The sequence below is a fragment of the Heteronotia binoei genome, chromosome 8 (genome assembly GCF_032191835.1).
Source record: "Heteronotia binoei isolate CCM8104 ecotype False Entrance Well chromosome 8, APGP_CSIRO_Hbin_v1, whole genome shotgun sequence".
NCBI lineage: Eukaryota > Metazoa > Chordata > Lepidosauria > Squamata > Gekkonidae > Heteronotia > Heteronotia binoei.
In genome coordinates, this window is record NC_083230.1 from 94,333,945 (window position 1) to 94,346,066 (window position 12,122).

Consider the following 12,122-nt stretch of genomic DNA (forward strand, 5'->3'; position numbering starts at 1 on the left):
ACCATCAGACCATCAAAGTCAGTACTGCCTACTCAGACTGGCAGTGGGTCTCCAAGGTCTTGGGCAGAGGTCTTTCACATCACCTTTTCCCTGATCCTTTTAACTGAAGATGCCAGGAACTGAACATGGGACCTTCTGCATGCCAATTGCCAAGCAGATGCTTTGTGACTGAGCCATGGCCCCTTCCATACTTGTGGGTAGGTAGCAAGAGAGGTACCTGCACAAAAGGCTTTTGTTCTTAAGCATAGCAACAGCAGGAATTGGCTAAACTGAGTGCCAGAAAAAAGTAGATTAGCAGATTTACATTAAACAAACAGGATTTTGCATTGCCATTCTAAGCAGAGTTACAAACTTCTAAATTCCCTGAAGTTAACATACTTATAATAGTGTAACTGCCCAGGATGGCACTGTAAGACTATTTGTGATAAGCTTATGAAAAGAAGATTTGTTAAAGGAAAGATATGGTGGATCTTAGTATTTTTAAAGCAATGTTTCTTTGATAAAGGGGGAAAAAACCCAATTGCTTAGCAGGCAATAAAATGGAGCAAAATAAAACTCAACAAGCATGTGAAAGCCCAGCAACCAAATAGTCTAAAAAAGCCTATGACATTTTTTAAAAATCTGCAACATTTCTAATAGCTGGCCAAAGATCTCTGTACCTCCTCTAGAAGATTGTTCCTTGGGTGGGTGTAGCTTCTGAAAAGACACACGCCCTCACAGCTGCACACCTAATAAATTCACCTAGGGCTGATACTGAGAAAGGCAGTTACCAGTAGTTCCTTAAGTATCAGAATATGAACTATATCAAGCACAAGCTTAGCATATTTGCTGCCATCCTCCAGGAATTCTCCAAGAACTGAACTGCAGACTACAGAGATCAGTTTCCCTAGAGACAAGGACAGCTTCCCAGGGTGGACTCTAGGCTAGGACATCACATCCCTGTTGAGTGCCTTCCCCTCCCCAGGCTCCGCCCTTAAATCTCCAAAAATTTCCTAAGACAGCGCTGGCAACCCTAGATTCAATGCTCCTGGATGCTCACATATGAATCTTCTTGCTATTCATATTCTCTTGTCTACAGTTCCCCCTCCTACTCAACATCACTGTTTCTCTCGCTCTTTTTAAACTGTGATTTCCCACAAACTTTTGAACGAGCTTCGAGGATTGCAGCCTCACCCACAGCCAGCCTCCTGTATTTGCCTGACATGTATCTACCATGATGGAGATGCAATAGGAAAACCTGATAAATTTCGACATGCCAGGCAGCTACAAAAGAAACATGAGCCCTGACAAAGGGGAAGGTTGGTGGGGGGGAGGGGGGGAGAGGCTGTTAACTTTATTAGCTACCATTAGCAAGGTCCTTATTTTCACTGTGCCTTTTTCCTCTTCCTGCTCCAGAGAACTTTAAAGCATACCATAGGCCTGTGCAGGCCTGTTCCTTCCCTAAATTTCCATGTCAATGCCAAAAGGAAGAGTTCGTGAGCCCAGCAGAGCTGTTTATTTTTTTTTAATTCATTTTTATGAGTAACGTTTTTTTCCCTAAGAGATGTTTCCTAGGATATAATCTGAAAACTTTACCTTTCTACAAATGACACGGTAACTGTTTATTCCAAGATCTTAACTGTGCATGCCAAATATGTTTTCCACATGGGTATTTATGTTGGCAGCAGCAAGCACTTAAACTATGAAAGATAGATGTGCAACCTTAGGGTCACACCAAGCATAGTGGAGATTTCAGACATCTGTCAATTTTTGAAAGGGAAGTTACAGCTGCTAAGGAACTGTGTGTTGGTTGGGGCTATGTTAGAAAGGGAGAGGGGGTTTAATTCTTCTACCATCGCTTGGCTTTGGTAATTGAAGCTGTGCTCCCCTGCAACATGATTAGCCCTTTAAAAGAAAAAGACAGCTCTTCATGTTTTCCTATCTCTTTCTTTAAAGAGCACTAACAACATATAGAGTCCAGTTCTGATTAGCCAAAATAGTGCAAGGGTAGAAGGGTGAAATCTCTATTCCCTTCCCATGGAGTTCCAAACTGAACTCCTGTGCAGGTACAATTGTGGTTAAAAAGACTGCCAAATGACAAATCTCTCAGCATAGTTGACCCTCGAACACTAATACATAGGTGTTAAAGCTCTCAGGCATGTCTTTATCACAGCCTTCCAAAAATCTCAAGGCCATACACGATTCTCTCATCTATTTTAGTCCTGTAATAATTCTGTGAAATACGTTATGCTGAGTGAGAAGAAAGACTGCTTCAACATTATCTAATGAACTTCATGACTGGATGAAGATTTAAACTGAGGCCACAAACTCTAGTTCAGTAGTCTAACCACATTATCACACTGGCTTTCTGTACATAGGTGTGATTCACATTCTCTGCATTTACTGTGGGAGCCACCAGTATAGGAATGGCAAACGTAATTGGGTGGGTAGTGACTTCTGAGAACTTTTTTTTCAGGCATGGAATGTATAGATGCAGGACTTCTAGTCCCCAAAGTCCTGATGTTTGTGATATTCTAGCCCAGGGGTGGCCAAACTTCCTTAACATAAGAGCCACATCGAATAAACATCAGATGTTTGAGAGCCAGAGGGAAGGAAGGAAACAGGTGAGGGAGAGGTGGAAATAAAGCAACTTTAAATGTGATTTAAAGTGATCTAGAGACACAAATGCCTTCTCCAAGCTGGCTGATGGGGGCTTCAAGAGACATACAATATGTGTGAAAGAGTTACACAAGGCTCCTGAGGCACAGTTTGGCCACCCCTGTCCTAGGCCAAATGAAGCTTTATTGTTCCACAGAGATTAGTGGGTGCTGTGCAGTCCACATGGAGGTTCTGCTGGGATGAATCAGGGCCTTTTTTGAGCAGGAATGCAGTCCTGGCTGGCTTGGTGACAGGGAGTGTGGCCTAATATGCAAATAAGTTCCTGCTGGGCTTTTCCTACACACACAAAAAGCCCTGGGATGAAGTACTTTCCTCTGAAATATCTCATATGTAATGCCACTGCGGTAGAAGCAGGGTGGACACCTCCAATGCTATGCAGTTCCTTTCTGCAACATCTGAGAGCTTTCATCTCATCTCCCCTTCTCAATACCACTTGTGGGAGCAAGTACTGTTCAATGTCTCTCCTTGCTACAAAGACAGTGTGAAAAACCCACATTTTGTCAGGAGTCCATTTTGTGGCTCCTCTTTGTGTCAGCATCACTCTTTCCAGAAAGCATGCCAGCACCACACAGGTACATGTGAAGAAGGTGTAAGAAACACTTAAGGTCCGGCTATCCTCCCAATGAGGAACAATGACAGAAACATAAAGGACATGGTGTTTGTACTCTCTCTTCCTTGACCTCCATTTTCCAACAAGGGCAGGCTGGCATTTTAACTCACTGGGAAAGCTCCTGGCAGGCCACTGCCCTGGAGAGACACTAGCAGCTAGCAGCAAACGGAGCAGAATGGTCCCTACGGTGCTGGTAACAACACAGAGGCTGCTTGGCCTGGGCCTGAGCCATGTCAACAATGGCAAACTCACTTAATGAGCAAACTTACATCTGTTGTTATTGCCAAAAATATAACTATGTACATAGTTCAAATGTACAAAACATCAACGTATAATTTAATAATGCAACCAGAAGTGCTAAAATATAATTTTAAAACAACCATTAAAGTATATCCTGATGTTTTGTACATTTGTACTCCATGCACAGTTATATTCCACTTTCTTTTTTTTTGTTCCAACTTTTAAAGTTATTTTTCTTGTGCAGGGCTGAGTTTTTCTCCCCTTTTCTTAATTGGACAAAGCAGAGTTGCCCCTAAAGTGCTACCAGCATTGCAGGGACAATTTGACCCAGGGTTGTCTAAATCTGCCCCATCTTAAAATGTCAGAAGTTGCTCTCAGTTCAGCTGTACAATGCCCAACCAGGAGCAAAAGAAACTGCCCCTGCAACATAGGGTTGCCAATCCCCAGTTGGGGGGCAGGGAATCCCCTGGTTTGGAGGCCCTCCCCCACTTCAGAGTCATCAGAAAGCAAATGTCTGTTGGCACTCTATTATATCCTATGGAAACCAATTCCTATGGAGTATAATGGAGAATTGATCTGTGGATATCTGGGGCTCTTGGGGGAGGGTCTGTTTTTTGAGGTAGAGGCACCAAATTTTCAGCATAGCATCCAGTGCCTCTCCTCAAAATATCCCCCACGTTTCAAAAAGACTGGACCAGGGGTCCAATTCTGTGAGCCCCCAAAGCTGCCACCATCCTTCATTATTTCCAAATGGAAAGAAGGCATTTAAAAGGCATGCAGTCCCTTTAAATATGATGGGTTCTGTCATGCTTGTCACACCCTTACTCCTGGCTTCACCCCCAAAGTCCCCAGATATTTCTTGAGTTGGACCTGGCAACCCTATCCTCTGTTTTCATTTGGAAGGACAACATATCAGCCATGTGGGAAGCCAAGAAAATAAAATACAAAGAATAACTGCAGCAAACTCATTCATTCTTCAGACCAAACTGCAGCAGTAGCAACTGATCAACACATGTAGTTATCCTAGCTATTATTAGTTTAAAAGTGGACAGAACCTTGTTCCCAGTTACTGAAAACATGTCTTCCCCATGCACTTGCAGAAGAAATCCAGGCATTCACTCACTCTTGTTAAAAACTGTTAACTTGATATCTCATTGAACCATAGGCTCCTGACCAGAAACTTCACAAGTACCTGGCTCATTAATTTCTAAAAACTCCAAAAGCTCCTTACCTTAAAGCTCCAGCATGCTTTGTCCATAAGTTCCTGGTTGGCTGCTTCTCAGGTAGCTACCGCATTGCTTGCATGCTCAAAAGGAGTGGCAAAGAATGTGGGTTTTTTTAAAAAAGAAAGAAAGAAAGAAACTACTTCCCTAGCGAAGGACAGGTGTTTTGAAACTCGCCCTAACCGGAGGCTAAGATAGCAAAAAAGTAATGAAACTACTGTTCCCAGCATGCTTTGTAAAGATACTTTTCTTCTCTGGAAAAACCATGGCTTCTGGGAGCTGAAGGGGTAAATTACTTATGCCGTAGATGCAAACCTTAATGGCTTTTTTCAAGAGAAGGGTGGAGAAATAAGCTATTCACCTGAAAATGCAAGAAAAGCATGATTGCAATTTCATTTTACTTCTAAATGTATAGTTCAAATGTCATGTCTACAATGTCATACCATATTATAGTACTTTATTTATAATAATTGGATATTATTTTAATAACACAGATACCTACCATAATCCCTCTCCATTTTTTTTTTTTTTAAATCTGACTTTTGTAATTACACTGCTCCTGTTCTGGTGAACAGCTACTATGCAAGGCTGCCTAACATTGCTATCATAAACAGAGTTACACTCCTAAATCAATTGGATTAGAAGAGTCCGATTCTGCTTAAGATGGAACTATAAGGCTGCAGTCACACTGGAGGCTTGGTGTGATCTGGCTGTACTTCTATTTGCAGCTGTTTGAATCATTGAGGGAAGTTTTGATCAAACATCCCACCCTGAAGGGGCTTCACCTTGCGCTTGCCCCATGGTTGATCATTCAAACTGTTGCTGCATCCTTTTTTTGGAGGGGAGGGGGCTTTCACCCATGCATGTAAGCTTGAATCTGAAGCTATGGCTCCTTTTTGACAGCCTCCTTCCCTTGGCCTCTCTTCCTTGGGATACATGGGGAGAGTGCAGATTTATATGACAGTAGTCCCATTGACTCCAGTACATTTACCCTTGTGTCAATCAGGGGCTCCTCTCAAACAGAAACTCTGATTCAAACACAGGAGAGAGGGGCGGGGAGGAGAATTTGTCACTCAAAAAGGACTCTGAACCAGAATGACTACTTGACCATGGTGATTGACAATGCCAGGGGCAATTATGTGCTTATGCACACATCACTACCTAATCCCAAAGAAAATAAATGAGGCAGAAACGGAAGGGAAGGTTCAGACTTCCCAAACAGCTTGACTTCACAAGAGGGGAGTTCAGACATCCCGCAATGCAGGATGAAAGCATGGGGATCTGGAAGCACCAGACTTCATCTGGTGGCTATTTAACTCTGTATCCAATTTGTCTTACCACGGGGTGCGTATGACCGAGGAAGGGTTGCCAGGCGTGGCTGTGTGATTGAGCCCATTTAATCCGTAAGGGAGCAGCAACTATATTGATCCAAACTGCCTATCTGAATGCAGCCCATAGATTGTTTCTATAGCAAAGTATCTATCTTTGAAACCATTTAAATGTCCCCTTACTACTTCTGTTACTACACACAACAATCCTTACTCCATTGTGAGAGCCAGTTTGGTGTAGTGGTTAAGTGTGCGGACTCTTATCTGGGAGAACCGGGTTTGATTCCCCACTCCTCCACTTGCAGCTGCTGGAATGGCCTTGGATCAGCCATAGCTCTGGCAGAGGTTGTCCTTGAAAGGGCAGCTGCTGTGAGAGCCCTCTCCAGCCCCACCCACCTCACAGGGTGTTTGTTGTGGGGGAGGATGGTAAAGGAGATTGTAAGCCGCTCTGAGACTCTTCGGAGTGGAGGGCGGGATATAAATCCAATATCTTCTTCTTGCTGGACTCATTTAATATGCAGTAGCTTATTTTCCAACAGTGGAGTATTGCCAAGGAATTGGCAATTGATCTTAGTAACATATATGGGAGTAGAACATTATTGTCATACAGTATAGTATCAGGATTTCAAAACATACTTCCACTACTGAAGGTGTGAAATGACAAGCTGCATATTGAATGGTGCCTTAGTTTTTATCCACATGTTTTACAGTGCTGTGTGCTATAAGTGAGATACACCCACTCCCTAGATGTGCCAGCTCCCCCGCCCCCCAGGTGGGGCCAAGGCATCTTCCACCCTCAGCTGGCATTCCCTGTTGGAAGAAAAATAAAATTTGAAACATGGCCATCAGCCAACAGTGTGATGTAACTTCCCCAGAACTGATGTCACACCTCTCTAGAACCTGAGCAAAACTCTCTGGTGAATCCCAGAAGTAATGCCAGTCCTCTGCAAGAATCACTGAAAATGTTCAGCCAATTCCTAATGAGGCATGATGTCACTTCCAGGTTTACCCAGAAATATTATTATGCTTGTTGGTCAATGGCAACACCATGTCTCCCCCCACACACACACACCCCAAGTCCCCTTCTGGTTGCCAGGTTGGGCCTGGCAGTTCTACATCTAAGAAATAGAAGTTCTAGATACTGTGGAGCAAAAGATGAACCCTGAAGGATGAGAGTGTTAGCCATTCATACAAATCAAATTTTAAGTACTCTTATTAAAGCAGGGAAAATATACTAGAGTGAAGAAAGGGCTGCAAAAATAAACCACTAAAACCAGAAAATAATTAAAGATATATGCGAAATCTGAACTTTTCAATCATATTGTTTCCAAAGTTTCTCTGTGGAATCTTGCAACACAGTTATAATTCTTTTATGTATCCAGTTAGATTTTATTCAATCCTGCTAGAATCTATGCAAATTTCCCTAAATTTCAGCATATATTTACATATACAAGTCCACACACTTCTGTGTCATATTTAGTATATTGGTTATTTTTAAGGGGGGGTGTTCTCCAACACCGCCCCCCCCGGAAGGGCATATGACACACATAAAATGAGAAATTAGGAACTATACTTTTCCATAGTAAAGAACCAGAAAATAGACTGTCCTGGGTAAACAGAGGCAATTGAAGAGTATGTAACACACAGTGAAAGACCAGTTTATGAGTTCCATTTCAGACATGGCCTCCTGAGATGAATGCACTCACAAATCAACTTTTCATCATGTGATGTAACTTGCAAAGATACACATAGCTCATAAATTCTTTGTGCTGGAACATGTCTCTACAGTGTTCTGTCCAGCTAGGTTTACCAATTCTTGAAACCAAAATTTTATGTGAACAGTACAAACTCATTTGTGCTAAGCTTGTTTTTTGTGATTATAGCTCATTTATTCAGTACAGCATAGTAATAGCTGAACTCGAGACTGGTCAACTGGGCCAGCTATATGCACTTCAAGGTTCCCACACTAGGATGCCATTCAAACCATCAGGGGGGCCATGATTGGAGCAGGGCAGCAGGGATTTGGATCCTGCTGCCCATTGTTCCTGAGTCCTCGAGCTCAGTCCTTAAAGCTCCAATGAGCCTGGCAGGAACATACATAATAATATTCACATTAGTCCACATACACAATATTTTCTTTACCCAGTATGTGGAAGCTCCACATCCAGGGTACCAGCACAGCTCACCTGGCCCTATAAGAGAACAAGCATGGCAAGGGAAGAACTGTGGCTCCCACTTGTACCCAGCTTCAAGAGGGCCTTGGAGAGAGGTTGCAAAGGGTCTCTGCTGATCAGAACACAGTGGGAGGGGAAATTGCGCTCCTGCTGGGCATCACCAAAGAAGACTGCAGACAATCTCTGCAGCCTGAGTTGTACTCTGTCTAGCAGGTGACAAGGGCAAGTAGGTTTACCACCGTCTTCCCCCCCCCGCCCGCTAAAAAAAAAAAAGATCTTATCCCTTTTAAAAAGGTAAAGATAGTCCCCTGTGCAAGCACCAGTTGTTTCTGACTCTGGGGTGACGTCGCATCACAATGTTTTTACAGCAGACTTTTTATGGGGTAGTTTGCCATTGCCTTCCCCAGTCATTTACACTCCCCACCCCACCCCAGCAAGCTGGGTACTAATTTTACCAACCTCAGAAGGATGGAAGACTGAGTCAACCTTGAGTCAGCTACCTGAACCCAGATTCCGCCGGGATCGAACTCAGGTCATGAGAAGAGAGTTTGGACTGCAGTACTCCAGCTTTAGCACTCTGCATCACAGGGCTCTTTATCCCTTTAACAGAGGCTTAATAGGATATTATTTACCACAGGGGTGTCAAAATGTGGCCCAGGGGCCAGATAGGCCCCCAAGCAACTGGCTGTCATCTGCTTCCTTCTCCCTCTCCCTTGCTTCCTTCTGCATAACAGCTTGCTATGCCAGGCTTGCTCAATCGCACAGGAGCTACAGAGCAGAGCCTCTATGTCCTCCATTGTCTGAGGCTCCTCCCTTGGGGAGAAAGCGGGGAGGGAGAGCTTGCTCTGAATTGCACAGCAAAATACTGAGCCAAGTCTCTCTTCCTTCTATTGGCTGAGGCTCCTCCTGGTTCACTGGAAAAGGAAGGAAAGAGCCAGAGCTTTCTTTGCCCTGTTGTCTGGATTCCATGGGAGTGATACAAAGAAAGCACCTTTAAGACCAATGAGTACTAATGTTTTAAGTATGTTTTAAGGGTTTTTTTTTTTAAAGCTTTAATTGTCTTAGTCTGTGTCCGTTATACAGTTTATATCTCTGAAACCTAATCTTAAGTAGGTACACACATGGCTTGGCCTGACAAGGCCCAGCCCAACAAAGTCTCATTTATGTCGGATTCGGCCCTCATAACAAGTGAGTTTGACACCCCGATTTAGCAGATGGAGTCCTGGCTTGAATAGCCCCTTCTGGCTCAGCCTTGCTAGATCTCAGAAGCTAAGCAGGGCCAGTTTTGGACGGGAGACCTCTAGGGAATGCAGTGGCAAGCAGTGGCAAACCACCTTTGAATGTCTCTTGCCTTGAAAACCCTACAGGGTGGCCATAAATCAGCACTCAAATGTGACTTGGTGGCAAAGTAATCACCACCAGCAGCAGCAAGTGATGTTATTTTCCTTCATGCCATGAAAAGCTAAACTGCCCTTTTCTTTAAGGGACAGGAGATTTTTCTTCGGGTCCATTGGCAAGCCATGCCCATCACCTCCTCCCATATGGCAACTTTGCAATCCCAGAAATCACTTGGGTTATTTGGGTTGTGAACTGGCCCTGAGTAAGTAAACAATCAACAACATGCTTAATCTATTTCAGGCATTTTTTTTTGCTGAATTAATTGCAGAATTCTTGAACTGCATCACAACTGGCTACATATTGAATCACAGGACTGCAAAACTGTTGTGAAACTAGGGTTGCCAAGTCCAATTCAAGAAATATCTGGGGACTTTGGGGGAGGAGCCAGGAGACTTTGGGGGTGGAGCCAGGAGACATTGGGGCGGAGCCAAGAACAAGGGTGTGACAAGCATAATTGAACTCCAAGAGAGTTCTGGCCATCACATTTAAAGGGACAGCACACTTTTTAAAATGTCTTCCTTCTATAGGAAATAACAAAGAATAGGGGCACCTTCTTTTGGGGCTCATAGAATTGGACCCCCTGGTCCAATCGTTTTGAAACTTGGAGGGTACTTTGGGGAGAGGCACTAGATACTATATTGAAAATTTGGTGCCTCTACCTCAAAAAACAGCTCCCCCAGAGCCCCCAAAACCTCCAGATTAATTCCCCATTATACCCTATGAGAATTGATCTCCACATAGGGAATAATGAAGACGTTTCCCTCTCCTCCTCCCTCCCCCCCCCCTTTCTGGCAACTGAAGCGAGGGACTGGCCTTTCTACTCACGAGTTGCTGCCAGCTTCTTTACAGCAGCAGTCACACCATCCCAAAGTGGAGCCTTGCAATCAAGCCTCCGGAGGTGCAAAGGCACATGGTCCTTTGCAGGCGGGGCTTCTCTCCCCCCCCCCCCCCAGCCAGCTGACTGGGCGCGGGAAGCAGCTTGCGAAAAGGAAGAACGGCTGCTGCAACGGGGCTGGGTGGGAAGGGAAGGGAGGAGGAGAAGCATCGGGCATTGGAGTCCGTCAAGACCCGCCTGCGTTCGGCAGCCACCTCCACCCGCTCACTGGCGAGCCAGCCTCCCTTCTCAAGATTTCCCTTGCCAGGCTCAGCACCTCCTCCCCGGACGACGCAAATGCTCCTTGGCGCCATTCCCCCCTCCTCCCCCCGCTTCCAGAGTTATGGAAAGCGGGAAAAGAGGCTGAAAATCCAGTATTCTCCCGCCAGGGCGGGAGGCTTGGGAAGGCTATGTGAAACTGCCATAAAGCATACTACTGGAAAAATGTAGAAAGACCATCATTACCTATCATCTCTCCTCTTCCTCTACCAGCACCATCCAATATGGAGTAGGAGGTAGGGCTGTGGGGCTGAGCACACTAGTATATAGCAGCACACTTAGCACACCAATATATAGCACACTCAGCTTGGTGCCACAAGCTTGAGCCAAGTCAGCCAGCCTTCTTCTTGGCTTGCTGGGAAAGGACAGAAGAAGATGGGGAGAGGCTTAGGACACATTCAAAATTTTGTGCATAAAAACCAGCAGCGCATGCCATTGCACAGCTTTCTGGGCCTTCCCTAGGCTTGCCAATCCCCAGGTCCCAGCGGGGGTTCTTCCACTTTCCCAGGCTACTTCCCACCCCCAGTCAGCTGGCCGGCGGGGGGGGGGGAAGCCCCGCCCCCTGAGGGCCATGCGTGTTTCCAACTCTGGAGGCTTCAGTCTCTGATTGAAAGGCTTCCTCTTGGGATGGTGCGTCTGTGTTACTTTGAAGAAGTTGGCAGCAACTCGTGAGTAGAGAGAGGCCAATCCCTTGCTTCAGTCGCCAGAAACGGGGGGGGGGGGGGGGAGGGAGGGAAACGTCTGCTGAGCACTTCATTATTTCCTATGTGGAGATCGATTTTCATAGGGTATAATGGGGAATTAATCTTGAGGTTTTGGGGGCTCTGGGGGAGCTGTTTTTTGAGGTAGATTCACCAAATTTTCATTATAGTATCTAGTGCCTCTCCCCAAAGTACCCCCCAAGTTTCAGAATTATTGTACCAGTGGGTCCAATTCTATGAGCCCCAAAAGAAGGTGCCCCTATCTTTCATTATTTCCTATGGAAGGAAAACATTTAAAAAGGTGTGCTGTCCCTTTAAATGTGATGGCCAGAACTCCCTTGGAGTTCAATTATGCTTGCCACACCCTTGTTCCTGGCTCTGCCCCAATGTATCCTGGCTCCACCCCCAAAGTCTCCTGGCTTCACCCCCAAAGTCCCCAGATATTTCTTGAATTGGACTTGGCAACCCTAGGGCCTCCCCTATCCCAATATATATGTATGATGCAAACTTGCCCAACCCCCTTCACTTTTTAAAGAAAAACGTGATTGGGTGGAAGGAACCAGTGGAAAGCAAGTAACTTGCCTTTCTCCTTGTGATATACAGTCCTTAACTGGCAACTGACCCAAAGCAGCCAGGC

The 12,122-nt window shown here is 45.0% G+C and overlaps 1 protein-coding gene across 2 annotated transcripts in view; it reads right to left on the reverse strand.

The window, feature by feature from the left end:
* TBXAS1 (thromboxane A synthase 1) overlaps positions 1-4,848 on the reverse strand; it is a 443,365-nt gene extending 438,517 nt beyond the window's left edge. Inside the window, exon 1 of one of the 2 annotated variants that reach the window (XM_060245644.1) lies at positions 4,740-4,848. In XM_060245644.1, the coding sequence (XP_060101627.1) occupies positions 4,740-4,766 (27 nt within the window). In that variant the 5' untranslated portion in view covers positions 4,767-4,848. The remainder of the gene's footprint in view (positions 1-4,739) is intronic. The other variant, XM_060245645.1, reaches the window with a different exon arrangement.
* Positions 4,849-12,122: the final 7,274 nt, after the last annotated feature.